Here is an 18872-nt window from a genome sequence, read left to right on the forward strand (position 1 = left end):
GGTGTCAATGAGATAGAAGTCATTCCTTTGCATGCTGTATTTTAGGGCCAATTCAAAATGTTTGGAAAAAGCAATGAGAAAGGCTGCCCAAAATGGTTCAGCAGTTTGTTCTTGAATGCACGGGAGGGACTTTTCCCACTGACAATGGGGACAGAACAAAATTTTGGAAAGACTTCCATACAGCATTAAAGTTCTTAAGAGAAATTAGTTCTGTCCTCAGGTCCCATTACCTCACTGCCTTTGAACATTTTCCTTGCTATGAGACTATAATTTCAATCCTTAGGAAGTATGAACTGGAAATATTTTGGTTTTATAGCCCCTACTTATATTTCCGTCATTCTGGCTGGGAAATATGAGAGGGTGACTCAGGGCCAGATTGTGGCAGAGTACTCAGAGCTGCTTGCGGTTTTCAACTTTGTTTTATTTGTTGGCCTTGGGCTTTTGTTATTTATCTAGACATGGCAAGAAGCATGCCCTGCCCTTGTTATGAGGAGGTTTTGAAATGTCAGCCTCCCTCCCCTATAGTACTTCTAGCCTATACAGGCTCTTTAATGTAGTGGGTACCAAAAGTAGCATGTTTCTCAATCAGCGAAATGTGCAATAACCATCAAGAGGGCTATACTACTGAATGTGCAGCTGATTCATGGATGTGCCTAATGCAAATGAGGGGAGGCTAGTGGAGACCCCGTGCTGAGAAACAGTGAGGGAATACAAATCTTGGCAGTTTAACTGCTTGACTTCTGCTGACATTCCACGTAGAACACATCCACTGGGCAGCCAAACATCCCCAGAAAAGAAATGAACTCACTGGATGCCAGACATTCAGGATTCAGTGCCCCCATGGGCTGCTCCACATTCTAGGTTCTAAGCAACCAGATGCTGTAGGGTACATCCTAACTTCCCTCAGGTTTAAGAAGATCGGGTGGCACAGCAGCACAAAAGAATTAAAAGCCACCCACCACCCAAACCCTTCCTTGCAGCCAGTTTGGGACCCGGTGCTTACTGAGCTGGAATGTACAACATTTCATGCAGGTACTAGGCTTTTGTACCTGCACATAAACCTGCTCTATTGATATGCACACCTTCCTCCCCTCCCCCCCATTGACCGAATGGTGAACATTCAAGGGTAAGGTGGGGAGTAACACTAAAAGCTGTTACCAGCTGAAACTCTGGGTTGAAAGACTTTGGCCTGCTAGAAGTTTAGAGAAAACTATGGCCTTTTAGATACCAGGGAAGCAGGAGACCCCAGTAGAACAGATGGAAATGATAATGGAGAGTAAATGAGGGAGGCCTGTGATTTAAACTCTGTATCTTGTATGAGAATAGGATCAGTTTAATTGTTCAGCACTCCTCCAAGTGAAAAATCACTGGGAGAGGGAAGAGTGTGCCAGTAACCATCGACAAGATGGTTCCCAACCTTTTTGGCTCAAGGTCCACAGATATTTTTATAACCCTGAAGGGCCACCAGTCTCCACGAGCAGGAACCACCCCTCCCACTGCAGCCAGACAGAAGGAATTCAGCAAGCAGGCTGCCTCCTCGTTCATCTGCAGCAGGGAAACCGCAAGCGTCATGTAGCCCTGTGTGTTCCCCACCTGGGTCTCTAGGCAGTGGCTCCCTTCTGCAGCCAGGGGGATGGAAGATCAGTGCTCCCCTCCCTCTGGCTCCAGCAGGGACCCCAGCACCTATGGACCTAGGTGGAGTGCTTTACTGTGCTCCCTGTTACAGCCATGAGGAGAGGAGCACTGATCTCCCATCCCCTTGGCTGCAGCCAGGGCAATGCACCGGTCTTTTAGCCCCAGGGAAACGTGCTCTGCCTGAGTCCTTAGGCAGAGGCTCCCTCCTGCATCCAGCAGGAGGGGAGCTGTGGGCCACTTTGAAAGCCCTCACGGGCCACTTTTGGCTCCTGGACCATTGGTTGGGAACCACTGGACAAGAGTATGATTCTGCCCTACTGCTGCCCCTGGCTATGGAACCGTTGAGAAGCGAATCTCTCTTTGGAGACATGGGGCAATAGACATGCCGTAAAGTATCTCAAACAAAGAAAAACAAGATGAACGAGAGCAGGTTCTGCAACCACTGAGGAAAAAGCAGGAAGTCTGATGAAGAGGCATCTTCTAGGCATCTATAAAAGAGAAACTGAACCTAGAGGGAAAATTGGAAGCTGAAGGGTAGAAATTGCAAGAAGAGAGATTAAAAGGAAAACAAAGGACATTATCTCTCAGGGAGCTGGCAGATCAGGAATTCATAAAGGTGATGATATGAATAGCAATTAGCTGTCTTGGCAATAGGTGTAATATAAATTAGTAAATAAACTTTTGAAGGACAATTCAAGGGATTTTTTTGTTATTGTTCACCTAGTTAAACCCTGCAGAAGCAGCAGCAGAGGCTCTGACAGTGGAGAATGCTTTACATCTAAGAAACAGAAGAGAATCAGATCTGAAAAGATGATCAGTAGCATTTCACTGTAATGATTAGGTTCTCCAGCCATTGCGGACTGCAACACAGCAGATTATATTAGCAAATCCTGCTGGAAGCTGTCATTTCCTACTTCTGATTAAGGAGATTTCCTGGTTCAGATTATATACTTATCTCTGGTTTCCTGGTCCTTCAGTTGTTCATGGAGAACTCCAAAGAGCTTCATGAGCATTAGAAAAATAAAATTCAGGAATATGTGATGCTGCCAAAACACCTTTTAAGATCCCTTCCTTCTCCCATCAACAAGTCACCCACAGACAGTCAAAAATTACATCGGCTTCCAAAGATTAGGTCTGTTTGACCCAGCACTTTACTTCTGTTTTATTAGATTTCTTTTGTGACTGTGAGTGAATCACACAAGAGGGCAACTGGCCATCTCTTCTATTAATTTCAGCACTCACAATCTAGTCACACAAAGAGCAGAAAGTTAAATTCCTGTGACATGTTTTTTCCTTTGCACAATGATGATCTTAAGGAGCTCTTTGACCATTCCATATGAGGAAGATTGTTTCTCTTTCAGTCTCACAAGACACTCTGTTTCTCATGTCCACACAAGAAGGCATCTTGGATACCAAAGGTTGGATTAAAATATCTAAATAAGTTCTCTGAGTGACCAACATGTTTTACCTAAATTCTCTTATGAAGCCCCTCCTATCTTTTCAGTACTCGAAAAAAGGAAGGAAAGTATATAATTAAGCAATTATATACAAATTCTACGCATTGCCAGGGGATTAACGAGTCTTCAGGCAATTTTCTGAGGCACAAGGCCAAAAACTGGAGTGACTTCAACTACCTAAACAGTGCAACAATCCCCTAAAGTATGCACTAGCTCAGGTGTGTCTGAGCTAACATAAAATGGCATTTATGAAATATGAACAAGTCCTTTCTGTGCATTACTTGGGTGTTAGTGATATTGTTATGACATCACTGACAATCCATTACAGAGGTTGGCTATTTTCAGTTTTACATCCATTATTATACATTTCACAATGTTAGAATTACTGTATGTTCCCATATTTTTCATATTCATTTAAATATCCTCGTAAAATAGAAAATCTTCTATTCCAACCAAACCCTTTTGTCTTAATTTTCTACAGAAAGGGGCAAATCCTCCCTCCCTTACTTATGCAAAAATCCCATATTACTCACACAAGTAGTCAATGGGACTTCTTGTGTGAGTAATATGACTGGGACTTGGTCTTTGGAAAGCATTATTTGGCAGTGTAAAGAAGGGGAGTAGCTGGTTTAACCAGCCAGTTGGGGATTCTTCTGGCATAGAGAAATCCACGGGTGTCAAAGACGGGGTCAGTGGCCAAGAGAAGGGGATTATGGCAAGAACACTGGGAGCCAGTGCAGACACCACAATTTAGAGCAGCCTCAAGGTTGTCCTAAATTGCTTCTTCAGAATAGATTTACATCTATTGGCCCAAGGACCAGGGAGTCAGAAAGCAGGGTTACATGCTCCTCAAGCCATACAAGAGCAGTTTTCAAAATCCATCCTCATATTTTTACTTGTAAACTGAATAAAGGTGTCATAAAACTCAGTGATGGACAACAAAGATAGAACCTCACAAAGCTATTTTTTGCTATCACGTTTCAGAACAGAACCACGCTTTAGGAAAAGTGGTAGAGATTTAAAAAAAAAAAAACGTACCAGGAAAGAGATATGAGGATTTTAACAGTGTCTGTTACACCAATGGCAGAAGCCAATGGGATTGCGCATGTGTAGGATTGGCAGAATTCAATTTTTTTTATTTTATAATTTAATCTAATAGCAGCGAAGTTCATTTTCAAGCATTTTTTAAATTTTTATCCATTGAAATTTTCACACAGTTGCACAAAAATTATGAGGTTTAAGCTTTTAAATTTTCACAGCTGTGGGAAATTATGGGGAGTGTCAGACAATTATTTAATTGCAAAACCTGAGATTCAAAATGTTAAAGCTTTATAACCATTAAAAGCACAAATTGTCAACAACCTATGTCCAAAAACACAAAAAACTAATAAGTTCTCAAGCAGCATTTTTCTTACTTTCCCTATCTGGAGGTTTTGATGATTACTGATGGAAATATTTTTTGTTGGCTTGTGTGTATATGGTGAAATCGACATTTAAGAACATTTACTGATAAAAGCCTAATCTTTACCTGTAGAACAAGCAGACTTTGCCCCATCATTTCTAATATTCGTTTTTCCTCTGAAACACCACAATAAAAACCCATGAAGAAAAAAGAGATGAATTAAGATAAGAGCAAAAAAGTGACCATAATTAAATACTTTAATCAGCCTTTGGATTCAGTTCAGGATTTAGCTAACAGATGATAACTCAGACCTGGGCGGCAAATTTCTTATCAGAAGGAATAAACATAAATGTGAAAGGGTCAGGGAAGGTTTTTAGTCTCTGAATTCTTACACACCCTTGTCTGGTAACAGTGACTTCTGCTTTCTGGCAGCTGCCTCCACTCTAAATGTTTTCCCAATAGCTGTCAGCATCTGTCGGCTGGACGCCAACTGCTGGGGAGGTGAAGAGGGACATTATTCATCCAGGAGATAACTAAACCCTGATGAGAGAAACAGTCCCTCCAAGCAGCTGTTTAACAGCAGCAACTGGAATGGATGCAACCACAGAAAACCCTAACCTCACCCTTTGTGCTCCTGCTAAAAAAGAAGGGGACAATAGTGGAAGAATAAGGCAATCACCTCCCTTGTGGGAATAGTTACTAGAGTTTATAAAAGGTGTATCAAACATGCTAGATTGTTTAATATGTAAATACAGGCTGCTAAATTCTACCCTGATTTACACCTTGTCCTAGTCCATTGACTTCCCTGAGTTGCTGACTGCTTAGAAGAGGGGAGCAGTTTGCTGGGTATGGGGGTGGAGTGGGGTTGGTTTTCATTTAAATACATATGTAAAATATTACAGGCTGTTTGAAATATACCAGTATGCCATCTATTTCAAATACCAGTCAAATTTTGTTTAATTTGAAATACATTTACTCTCCTGCACTATTTTATGTTAAATATATGGTACATATTGTACTATTATAGTACAGTCCATGCTGTGGATCATGGAAAAACTATATGCTAAATATATTATTTTTCCAACCGGCTTTCAGGAGACTACATTCTCCAGCCCAGTTTCTTCATCCTCCTAAGCTTTCCTTAACTTTGCAGGGATTTCCAGTTTGGCTTTAAAAAAAAAAAGAAAAAAAAGAAAGACATTTTCCTAAAACGTGTGTGGCATTTAGCCAAATGATGAATAGACACCAGGTAGGTTTCTTCTATGAAACAAGATTTCTGGAAGATATCAGAGGTGAACACTGAGTTTCCCATTAGAGAACTTATTGGATCAATGCATACCCCACAAACCCCCTCTCAAACTATTTTCATGTAACCTCTGGAAATACCCCCTTTGCAGAACAATTACAGAATGCACCCTCTCCACCGCCCAGCAGTGAGCAGTCTATGGGTGACAAAAATATCCATCACCTAAGTAATGAGTAGTGTGGTAAAAAAATAATCACCTTCATGCAACAGGAAACCTCCCACCTCCTGCAGGGGACAACCCCTGTGTGGTAGAATATCCACTTCTTAGGGACAGGGTATCCTATGTGATAGGAAAAAATCCACTTGGAACAGGTGGTCGTCCACATATGGAATTAAAGCATTTGCATCCCAGAGCAGGCAACCCTTGTATAGCAGGAATACAATTGCCTCCTGGGGAGGGCAGATGCTGAACAGCAGGAAAAGACCTGCCTTCAGCATGGCCGGTTGCCCACACATGTGGAAGTGGCTGTTTCCCATTCCAGGAGATCACAGTGCAAAAAGGTGTGGTGGAGAAACACCTTTTTAGGGCACGATGGATTTAGGATTGTGATGCAAAAGGCACCAGCTCTGTTATTAGAACACATGCAAATGCTAAATCAGCTGGAATCAACAGAACAGTCACTCTTAATTAAAGAGATAAATGGGCTTGTATAAAGGAAATAGAGCATTCATTGGTCCCTCCACAGTTGTGATTGACAGGGGCATTTCAGCCAGCTAGCAGGGTGAAGCATATTGTTTGACAAAAGGGTTGAATTGCAGGCAAAGTCTGTAGAACTAAACCCTCTCCCTGCAGGAGACCAGTGCTCACACCCTGTAGGATTTCCTTCCCAACAGGTTTATTCAACACGGCTCGTTCCATTTCTCTTCACTTTCAGTCTCTCTCTCTGCCAGGGACCAATTCTGTCTCATTTTGATCCAACAGAAAACTAACCCACTCCTCTTCTCAAGGATGGTCTGTGTTTCTATCAATCTATTTAGGTACATATGACACATCACTGCAGTACCTGAGCCTCCCACAGTCATTTATTATTTGTATTACGGCAGTGCCTAGGAGGCCCAAGTCACAGACCAGGACACCATACAAACACACAAAGAGATGGTCCTTGCCCCAGATGTTCCCATCACTGCATGGTCGCAGAAGAACTAGAGTATCAAACAAGACCCCTTTAACTGAAGGAGTTGACTCAGACTAGAAAGTCAGAAGGGACCATGATGATCATCTAGTCCATAGTTTCTCAACCTGTGGTATGCGTACCTCAAGACACAGGCAGGAAGTACCCAGGGAAAAACAGAGTGAAGGGGAGGTGGGTGGCAGCTGCTATTTCTAGGGAAGCCAGGTGGCAGTCCCCCACTTCCCTCCCAATCATAGCTCCCAGCTGGGTGGCAGGCGGCAGCACCCAACTTCTGGGGAAGGCCCATGGCAGCCCCCCGCTTCCTACCAGGTCCCAGCTCCCAGGTGGGAGCCCAGTGGCAGCCTCCTGCATCTCAGGAGCTGGGCTCACAGCTGGGTGGCAGCCACCTGTGCCCCGACTCCGAGCCATGGGACAGCCTCCCGCGCCCTGGCTTGAAGATGGGCAGCAGCCACCTGCCCACATCCCTGGGTCCCAGCTGGTGCGGAAGCCTCCTCTGCCCCACCTCGGATTGGGTGGCAGTCACCCACCTCCCGGGCTGGCAGCCAGGCATCAGCCCCCATCCCTGGCTCAAAGCCCAGTGCCCAGAAAACTTGACAATTTCACTGCTCTATGACAGCCACAGATTTTACCAGTTACCCTCTTTTCTTGTCTCTCTCTCTCCCCCTTCCTCCTCTCAAATCTATGGCAAAAAATCTGGTGCGGTGCTTTACATTCCCCAGAATTGGCATGCTGCTCAAAGCCTCCTAGCTTTGGCCAACATCACCTCTAGCCCAGGTACATACTTGAGTTGTGCAACTCTGGTGTAAAGGTGATAACCCTACCCACACTAGATCTGACATCTGTCATATCACGGCCTTATATACTCAGCCCTTCTTCCAACATATGGCTCATATTAGTCTGTAAATATAAAATCCTATGGAAAATTGAGTGTTGGGGTACTTATTAAAATTTTCAGAAGTTAGGGGGTACTTGCTTCTTGAAAGGTTGAGAAACACTGATCTAGTCTGACCTCCTGCACAACACAGACTAGACTTGACCCAGGGAGGCAGAAAGAGGGGAGCAATCTCATGCATATTTAATCCCCATCTTTAAAAATCCAAAAACGCTCCCACAGAAACTGCTCTTCCCTTTGAAAGAAAACGGCCATGGATTTTAACGTACCTCTGCTTTGCCCCTCTCCCCCCAATCTGACCACTGACAGATCGATAAGCCTGGCTGGCAAACACAGCCCTGCATTTTAATCTAGTGCAGAGAGAGAGAGAGAAAGGAGGGCTTAGGAGTCTAAGCATCAAGCTAGAAACAGATACAGTAGGCGCCGGGGGTCTGATTCTCATTTCCACTGAGGCCCTTTAGCACTGTTCTGGCAGTGTAAAGAGGCTCAACGTGGGTGTAACATGAACACTTTACAATCCCTTTACACCGCCAGAGTGCAGTATACCATTAGGTCTAATCCAAATAGGATTGACTCAGCCCTTCATCCTTCTGAGACAGATAAATTTAGTCCCAGCACTTTACTATGTGTGGGTCTTTCAGACATTACTTTAATAACCAGGGCCCTGTGTGCTGTGAGTGGATATTGCAGCTCTGAGCTGGTACTCTCCACCAGAGGTGGCTGCATTGCACTGGTGAAGCGATTCCTGTTTCCAAGGGGGTTAGGGATCTTTTGGAATGAAAGATTCTCTAGAGCTATAAAGCCTCTCATCAAAGTGTACAATATTATTTATTGAAAATTTAATTAGGGACGTTTTGGTGCTGCTTATAATCACAGGACTGCAATAGCTATGCAGCCAGGGCAGGTGCACTTCCCAATCTCCCCCCGTTGCTCTGACAATGCGTTATACTAACGATCCACCTCACATCCACTGTTGCTGGTGCTCTACTGAACAGAGGCATCCAAAGTGTTGCAATAAGTATGGCACTTTGATAACATAGGGAAGTGTTCACTAGGGCCTAGATAAGACATCACAGGGTTACACTCTTTCCTTCTAAATTTTTGGAAACATGTGCAAGGATCATGAGGAGCCACAACAGGCTACCAGAGTGAATGCGAGATGGAGAAAATGAGGCACACAGCAATTAAAGCAAACATTTTCAAATGTGGCTAACTCAAAAGTTAGGCATCTGAATTCATATTCGGGCAGCTAGATAAGTGAACAGAATTTTAGAGGTACCGAGAACCCTTTGGGCATGTGTACATTGCATCTGGGAGCGAGTGGCCCAGCCCAGATCCACCGACTGGTGTTATCAGGGTGTGTGCTAGTGCTCTAAAAATAGGTGTGTGGACATGAAGGTTCGGGCTGCAGCTCAGGCTCTGAAGCCTGGGGAGAGGGTGAGGACTCAAGAACCCAAGAGGCAGCATCGAAGCAATGTCTGCACAGCCATTTCTAGAGCACTAACACAAAAGTCTGTGAGCCTGGGCTGCGAGGCTCACTCCCAGACGCAGTGCAGACAAGCCTCTAGTTTTCGTTGAAGTGAATATCATTTGTGAGAGCCCCGCCCCCGTCTCTAAAAATCAGGCCACATAAGTAGGCGCTTTACTTCAGCCACCCACATTTAATACTTTCATCTGAAGTGACTTGCCCAAGCTCACATAAGCTAGTGACAGAATCAAAAACAGCATGGAGGTCCACTTACTTCCAGTCCCTGCTCTTCCCAATTGACAACATTGCCTACAAAATTGTGTATTTAATTTTGCCCAAGGGAAGGGATAGGGCCAGAGCGTTAAGTAATATTATACCTTCCCATTAAAGACGACTTCTTTTTCAGGAAAGAGCATCACAGCTATTTACTTGTGCGGTTCTAATCAATTGGCACAGGGACTAACAGACCATCCCCTAAATCCTAGGCTCCAAAAATGATCAAGAAAGGTGTTTGAACGAAGCATACAATAGGCTCTGTCGAGTTCATAAGAATGACTGGAAGACCCATTGCAAATAACTGGATTTAGCACACTGAGGAATAATTCAATTAAAACTTTAAAAGTGAAGATAATATGCCAGAAAATGTGCTTTGTTTATTTATACAGAGTGTAGGTTACTTTTATTTATTCATAACCTACAAGTAAATACACTACAGTGCATTTATTAGTTTAAATTAGTAATACAAGTCCTTACTGAAGCACTCCATTAGCATTCCTTTGAAAAGGAGCGTGAAGAGGCCATTGCTCTGGGAAGCAGGAGGAATCCTAAGTGTGCATATTAGTGAGAGACCAGTGTATCCTCAAAACTGTTTCCTTCCTACGTCACACCAAAGAGATTTCCAGGCATTCAGAATATTAAAAATTTAGCACTAGCATTGCATCTTGCCATCTAGGCATGTTCTGACTGCTACTGAAAAGCCTGGCTGATAATTAACTTCGATTTAGTGAGGTGTGGAAAAAAAGAGACGTGTCAACAACATATGACCTCCAGAACTATTCATCCCTGGGATAATTTCATGTCACCTGGAGCTAGGGTGACCAGATGTCCTGATATTATCAGGGCCGTCCCGACGTTAAGGGCTTTGTCTTATACATGCAATTATACCTCCTTTCCTCCCCGCCCCCCAAAAAAAGCATCTGGATTTTTCACACTTGCTATCCAGTCACCCTATCTTGCTTAAATGCTTCACTTGAACTAAGCCTCCAAACAATCCCTGTGTGAAGAAAAAATAATCTCTTGCTTTGTTTTTGTTCAATCAACATTTTCTGCACTCTATGGCCTTAAATTTGTAACTCTCTTCTGATTCTCCTATAGTTTCCAGTTTTCCTGGGCCACATCAACCCTTCCATTCCTCGACTGAGTATAAACAATTCTGTAAGCAGAAGCTTCCTGCACTGTGGTTTGGGTATTTGAGACATAGAAACTACTCAGGTTTCTTCTGAGGTATTCTCTGCTCCTCCGTGTGTGCAGAGATCATTAACATATAACCTCTCTCATTTATTCCCACAATATTACAGACCTGCCAATCCTTCCCTTCTTCCTTAGAATTTTACTCTTGCTGTGACTAGAATAACTCAACCACACTGAATATCAAATTATCTTCATTAGGAGTCTGCGTATACATGTGCATGAGGAGTGTGCCTGGGTGAGGTTCTCTGTGGCATGGATGGATTTATGGATATATAAAGTATGTGCTCTTGTGGCTAGGAGAAATGTGTGCACGAGGGAAGAGAAGGTGAGTTGCACATGCACAAGAGACAAGTTGCATATGTGTCAAAAGATTAAAGGGTGTGCATGCATGGGTCTGTATCTATGGCTATACAATACATGTGAGCACACACAACTGGCATGTATGCCTATTTTCATGTTAATGAGCTGCATGAATGATGTTATTATAGGAGTTCCTAAGGACCAACCAAGATCAGGGCCCCATTGTGCATAAACAGAGTAGGAGACAATCCCTGCCCTGAAGACCTTACAATCTAAACAGACATGACAGACGAAAAGGTAAGGGAATGGAGCATAACACACATGCAAAGTAAACAATATGATGGCAGCAAACATCATGTTAGTGCCACGATATTTTTTATTTTAATTTTTTTTGGCAATTTGCCATTATGAGAGTATTAGCTAAATGAAAAGACAAAGGGAGGGAGTGGGGTGAGGAGGATAGGACAGAAAGGAAGAGGGTAGTAGGAAGGGATGAGAGGTAGGTGTGGAAGTAAATGAGTGCAGTATGACAGATGTATGTGTCATCCAGAAAAATAAGGCAGAACATTGGACAAAGTTTTCTCATCTTCTCTTAGCTTGACTTTCAGGGTTGTGGCGCATAAAAAAATAAGAACAGCCATACTGGGTCAGACCAATGGTCTATCTAGCCAAGTATCCGGTCTTCAGCAGTGGCCAATGCCAGGTGCTTCAGAGAGAATAAATAGGTAATCATCAAGTGGTCCAACCCATCAGTCATTCCCAGCCTCTGGAAAACAGCAATCCCTGCTTATCCTAGCTAATAGCCATTGATGGACCTATCCTCCATGAACCTATCTAGTTCTTTTTTGAACCCTATTATAGTCTTGGCCTTCACAACATCCTCTGGCAAGGAGTTCCAAAGGTTGACTGTGCATTGTGTGAAGAAATACTTCCTTTTGTTCATTTAAAACCTGCTGCCTTGTAATTTCATTTGGTGATCCCTAGTTTGTGTATTATGAGGAGTAAATAATACTTCCTTCCTTCCTCCACACCAGTCATGATTTTATAGACCTCTATCATATTCCCCCTTAGTTGTCTCTTTTCCAAGCTGAAAAGTCCCAGTCTTATTAATCTCTCCTCATATGGAAGCCTTTCCATACCCCTAATCATTTTAGTTGCCCTTTTCTGTACCTTTCCCCAATTCTACTATATCTTTTTTGAGATGGGGCGACTAGATCTGCACAGTATACAAGATGTGAGCATACCATGGATTTATAAAGAGGCAATATGATATTTTCTGCCTTATTATCTATCCATTTCCTAATAATTTCCAACATTCTGTTAGCTTTTTTGACAGCCACTGCATATTGAGTGGATTTTTTTCAGAGAACTATCCACAATGACGCCAATAACTCTTTCTTGAGTGGTAACAGATAATTTAGACCTCATCATTTTATATGTGTAGTTGGGATTATGTTTTCCAATGTGCATTAGTTTGCATTTATTGATATTGAATTTCATCTGTCATTTTGTCAGCCAGTTTTGTAAGATTCCCTTTGTAACTCTTCGCAAGTCTGCTTTGGACTTAACTATCTTGAGTAGTTTTGTATCATCGGCAAAATTTGCCACCTCGCTTTTACTCCTTTTTCCAGATCATTTATGAATATTTTGAATAGTACTGGTCCCAATACAGACCCAGGGGTGACACCAATCCATTCTAGAAACTGACCATTTATTCCTACCCCGTTTCCAATCTTTTAACCAGTTACTGATCCAGGAGAGGACCTTCCCTCTTATCCTATGACCGCTTACTTTGCTTACATGCTTGTTGACCTCCAACGGTCCATCTAGCCCAGTATCCTGTCTTCCAACAGTGGCCAATGTCACGTGCTACAGAGGGAACGAATCAAACAGGGAATCATCAAGTGATCCATCCTGTCAGCCATTCCCAGCCTCTGGTAATCCTGCTTATCCTGGCTAATAGCCATTGATGGACCTATCCTCCAAAAAATTATCTAGTTCTATTTTGAACCCCATTATAGTCTTGGCCTTCACAACATATTCTGGCAAGGAGCTCCACAGGTTGACTGTGTGTTGTCTGAAGAAATATTTTCTTTTTATTCCTTTTAAACCTGCTGCCTATTAATTTTATTTGGTGACCCCTAGTTTTTGTGTTATGAAGAGTAAATAACACTTCCTTTTTCACTTTCTCCACACCCATTATGATTTTATAAAACTCTATCATGGTGCCCCCCTTAGTCAACACTTTTCCAAGTGGAAAAGTACCAGTCTTATTAATCTCTCTTCATGTGGAAGCTTTTCCATACCCCTAAACATTTTTGTTGCCCTTTTTTGTAGCTCTTCCAATTCTGATATATTTAATATATCAATGACCCCAAGATCTCTTTCTTGAGTGGTAACAGCTAACTTAGACCCCATCATTTTATATGTATAGTTGGGATTCTCTTTTCAAATGTGAATTACTTTACATTTATCAACACTGAATTTCATCTGCCATCTTGTTGCCCAGTCACCCACTTTTGTGATCCTTTTGTAACTCTTTGCAGTCTGCTTTGGACTTAACTATCTTGAGTAGTTGTGTATCATCTGCAAATTTTGCCACCTCACTGTTTACCCCTTTTTCCAGATTTTATGAATATGTTGAACAGTACTGATCCCAATACAGACCTCTGGGGCACACCACTATTTACCACTCTCCATTATGAAAACTGACTATTTATTCCTACCCTTTTTTCCCTATATTTTAACCAGTTGCTGATGCAGGAGAGGACCTTCCCTCTTATCCCATGACTGCTTGCTTTGCTTAAGAGCCTTTGATGAGAAAACTTGCCCAAGACTTTAGGAAATCTAAGTACACTATATCCATCCTTGTCGACATGCTTGTTGACCCCCTGCAAAGAATCCTAGAAGACTGATGAGGCATGATTTCCCTTTACGAAAACTGTGTTGACTCTTTCCCAACAAATCATATTCATCATGTGTCTGATGATTCTGTTCTTTCCTATTGTTTCAACCAATTTGCCTGGCACAGAAGTTAGGCGTACCCACCTGTAATTGCCAGGATTGCCTCTGGGGTCTTAAAATTGGCATCACATTAGTTATCCTCCAGTTATCTGGTACAGAAGCTGATTTAAATTATAGATTACATAACATAGTTAGTAAGTCTGCAATTTCACATTTGAGTTCCTTCAGTACTTTTGGTGGGTACCACCTGGTCCTTGTGACTTATTACTGTTTAATTTATCAATTTGTTCCAAACTTCCTCTAATGACACCTCAATCTGGGACAGTTCCTCAGATCTGTCAAATAAAAAGAATGGCTCAGGTTTGGGAATCTCCCTCACATCTTCAGCCATGAAGACCGATGCAAAGAATTCATTTAGTTTCTCTGCAATAACCTTATCTTCCTTGAGTTCTCCTTTAGCATCTTGATCCTCCAGTGGCCTCACTGGTTGTTTAGCAAGCTCCCCACTTCTGATATATTTATATAATTTTTTTGCTGTTACTTTTTGAGTCTTTGGCTGGCTGTTCTTCAAATTCTTTTTTGGCTTCCTAATTATATTTTTACACTTCACTTGCCAAGGTTTATGCACCTTTCTATTTTCCTCAATAGGATTTAACTTGCACTTTTTAAAGAATGCCTTTTTGCCTTTAACTGCTTCTTCTCCTTTGTTGTCCAGCCAGGGTGGCACTTTTTTGGTCCTCTTACTGTGTGTTTTAATTTGGGGTGTACATTTAAATTGAGCCTTTATTATGGTGTCTTTAAAAAATTTCCATGCAGCTGCAGGGATTTCACTTTTGACACTGTACCTTTTAATTTCTGTTTAATTAACTTCCTCATTTTTGTATAGTTCCCCTTTCTGAAATCAAATACTACTGTGGAGGGCTGCTTTGGTGTCCCATCGCCCCAGGGATGGGAAATTTTATAATGTTATGTGGTCGCTATTACCAAGTGGTTCAGCTATATTCACCTCTTGGACCAGATCCTGTGCTCCACTTAGGACTAAATCAAGAATTGCCTCTCCTCTTGTTGGTTCCAGAACTAGCTGCTCCAAGAAGCAGTCATTTAAGGTGCCAAGAAACTTTATCTCTGCATTCCATCCTGAGGTGACATGTACCCAGTCAATATGGGGATAGTTGAATCCCCCATTATTATTATTATTGTTTTTTATTTTTATAGCCTCTCTAATCTCCCTGAGCATTTCACAGTCACTATCACCTCCTGGTCAGGTGGTTGGTAGTACATCTCTATTGCTATATTCTTATTATCCAAGCATGGAATTGTGCCATAGAATCTCTATGGATAGTAGTTTGGTTCATTTAAGATTTTTATTTCATTTGACTCTATACTTTCATATATAGTACTATTTCTCCACCAGTACAACCTATTCTGTCCTTCTGTACTCTATTATTGTCCCATTGATTATCCTCATTCCACCAAGTTTCTGTGATACCTAGTATATCAATATCCTCATTTAATATAAGGCACTCAGGTTCACCCATCTTGGCGAGGTTCAGCCCCTTGCTGCAGCCGGCGAGGCAGCGCGTCTGTCTCCGCCGGCAGCCTTCTCCCTTCTGAGCTGCAGGGCCTACTTTTTATAGCTGCAGTATTATCGGGGCCCAGTAGTCTGGTTGCCGGGCAGACTGGGCTGTCGGCAAGTCTGGCTGTTCTAGCATTTTTAAAAAGTGCTTATATACAATTTGTCACTTTTTAGCTGTCTGCCAGTGTGTGATGTAATCGAATGGGGCTCTCTTTCACTGGACTGTTCCTCATCAGATCCTACCCGTATTTTACCCTCTTCCATCCTCTCCTCCTTACTAGGATATAGAAAATCTCCATTAATAGATCCTCCCCTAAGTGATGTCTCTGTCTGAATCATGCGCTCCTCTGCACCTGTCGGCTTTTTCCTACCCTTAGTTTAAAAACTGTTCTGCTCTAATTTTACGTGCCAGCAATTCAGTTCCATTTTGGTTTAGGTAGAGCCCATCCTTCCTGTATAGGTTCCCCTTTTCCCAAAAAGTTCCCCACTTTCCAATAAATCTAAACCCCTCCTCCCTATACTATTGTGTCATCCACGCATTGAAACCCTGCAGTTCTTCCTGTCTAACTGGCAGGTGTGTGGAACTGGAAGCATTTCAGGGAATGCTACCACACAGTTCCCACACTTCGATCTCTTACCTAGCAGCCTAAATTCAGCCTCCAGGACCTCTCTTCTATTCTTCCCTAGGTCACTGGTACCTACATGTACCACGACCACTGGCTCCTCCCCACAACAAATAAGTCTGTTTAGATGTCTCGAGAGATCCGCAACCTTTGCATCCAGCAGGCAATTCACCATGCGGGTCTCCTGGTCATCACAAACTCAGCTATCTATGTTTCTAATGATCAAGTCCCCCGTTACTATTACCTGTCTTTTCCTAATAACTGGAATTCCCTCCCTCAGAGAGGTATCTTTCAGTATGAGAGGATACCATGACATCATCTGGAAAGAGGGTCCCAACTATGGGATTGTATCTATGGGACAGGACCAGGAATGAGAGTCCCTAGTGATACACTGAAGGGAAATCTGTTCTCCAGCCCCAAACAGAAGAATTTGAATAGTGTGGGAATTCTCTTCTGACTAAGACTGGAAGGAGGGAAGAGTCTTTCCACAAGACTTGCGAGAATGCTCCTTTATTAACTTCCCAAAATGAGGGAGGATTTCTTTTTCATTCTCCGTATCGTCTAAACTGCTCCAAGGATGGTAATATAAGACAGCTGTGCTGTGCTTCCAAGCGAGCTAAGCAGGGGGCCACACCAGCACATGTGGCGAACAGATGCTGAGGGTGTGCAGTAGTATGTCAAAGCTGAGATATGTCCAAATAGATACAACACATGCCGAGAGCCACATATGCCAGGCACCCATATAGATACCCACCCACCAAGTCACTCCCTCCCATACAAACATCCACATCTACAAGCACACACAGACAAAACACAAAGATGCATACACACCACTGCCACTGCCCAATACAACACTCTCTCTTATATATCAATACTCATGCAGAAAAACATCTTATAATAATAGACACTCACTTACCACAAAGAGAAAAACACCCCACTTTTCAGACATCAAATTTTGTCTTCACTAGCAGTTTAATAAATGAGCGGAAATTTTGATAGACTCATGAATAACTTTAAGGGCATGGGAAGAGAAATGAACACAGAGATCAGCACAGGTGATCTTCTTAGAGAGCCTTCCAGTTTTACGTGTGAATGATCAGTGGAGTGGATTGGCACTGAATACCAGCTGATGGATGCACCAGTGGTGCAGATGGAAGATTTTGGATTCATATACCATGGAAATAATTTGTATACTGGGTGGCAAAAAATAGCAGGACAATGGATGTCACAGTTCTGAGCTTTAAAGTATTTAACACAGACTCACAAAATCTTACATGAAAAAAAATCATTGGAAATTTGCATAGAAATAAGCACTAGCACAATCACTGAAAATTAGTTGGAGGACTGTAATAAACAAAGCTTAAATAGCAGTGTTCCAGGTTTGTGGGATATGTTTGGTGGGATGCCTCAGTGATCAGTGTGAGGTCTGATCGATTTTAAAATTTTTAATAACGCTCTGGAGGAATATGGTAGAGAGCATGTTAGTTAGGATACTGTATTTGGGTATATAACATACACCATTGAATATAGAGAAATAATACAAAGAAAAATTTACAGCGATTAGAAAACTAGGTAGGGAATCGGACAATGAGATTTCCAACCTGAACAAATATAAGCTATTACATCTGGGTAAAAAAAGAAAATAATTCTGAAAAATGGTAATGATAGAATCAAACTAAGAAATGGACTTGTGAAAAAATGTGATTTTTGGGATTTCATATACACTGTCATTCACATCATAGAACAGGGAGGTGATCGTTGCTTTATGTATGGCATAGGTTAGATTGCACCTAAGATACCATATTCAGATTCTGGGCATCTTGGTACCAGAAAGAAGTGGACTAATGCTGTCTGAATAATGAAATGGATAGAAGGCCAAGATGAATGGAGAGCAGCACTGCTGGATGTGCCTTTGCCTGCAGTTGATGCAAGGTGGCTATGTTGAAATGCTAACACGGCTACAGAAATCTCCAGCAGACTGAGATATGGCATTCTCCCCTGAGGCGACTCAGAAGGCAATGTTGAAGAGGAAAATCTTCTCTAAGGCAGGTGGTGTTGAGGAGCAGGCCGGTCAGTACATGAAGCACATGGAAGCATTCTGTGGCCACCAGACCTGCAGATGTTTGAGCAGACTGTCCCAGGCCAAGAGGAATGCATGTGGGGCTGGCTGTGTGTGCAAGGCCGTATTTCCAGTCAGAGTGAGTCAGCAGAAGACTACACGAGTGAAAGGTGAAATGAAGACAACTGCCTATTAGCAGTACCATCAGGCCTAAAGGTCAAAAGATTCTGAGAATGGGGCTTTTCTGCCTAAGTTAATGAGTGGGAAAAAGTGAGGATGGAAAACAACAAAGCCATGGAATAATGTACATTTGGGGCCTGATCCCCAGCCCAGCAAAGTCCATGGGAGCCTATCCATTGACCTCAGTGGGCTGTAGACAGGCACCTGACTCATCCTATTTGCTCCCACATCTCTCCAAAATGAAAGATATGCAAGGAAAATCATCGTTGCTCACCTTACTACCTTGGTGCCATTCCTCATGACCTGCATGTCCACCATGCAGCCACCAGTAACGTATGCAGCCAGGTTCAGCTCTGAGAACTCAGCCTGCAGTGAAGTAAAAGAACAGAGTGTTACATGAGGACAGA

The 18872-nt window shown here is 42.5% G+C and overlaps 1 protein-coding gene across 1 annotated transcript in view; it reads right to left on the reverse strand.

Moving 5' to 3' along the window:
- Positions 1–18872, reverse strand: part of SYN3 (synapsin III) — a 299108-nt gene that overhangs the window by 176351 nt on the left and 103885 nt on the right. Inside the window, exon 6 of the mRNA XM_067559393.1 lies at positions 18740–18831. Coding sequence (XP_067415494.1) covers positions 18740–18831 — 92 coding nt within the window. The remainder of the gene's footprint in view (positions 1–18739; positions 18832–18872) is intronic.

The sequence above is a fragment of the Emydura macquarii genome, unplaced genomic scaffold (assembly GCF_026122565.2).
Source record: "Emydura macquarii macquarii isolate MOO-44397 ecotype Brisbane River unplaced genomic scaffold, CSIRO-AGI_Emac_v2 contig_2205, whole genome shotgun sequence".
Lineage (NCBI taxonomy): Eukaryota > Metazoa > Chordata > Testudines > Chelidae > Emydura > Emydura macquarii.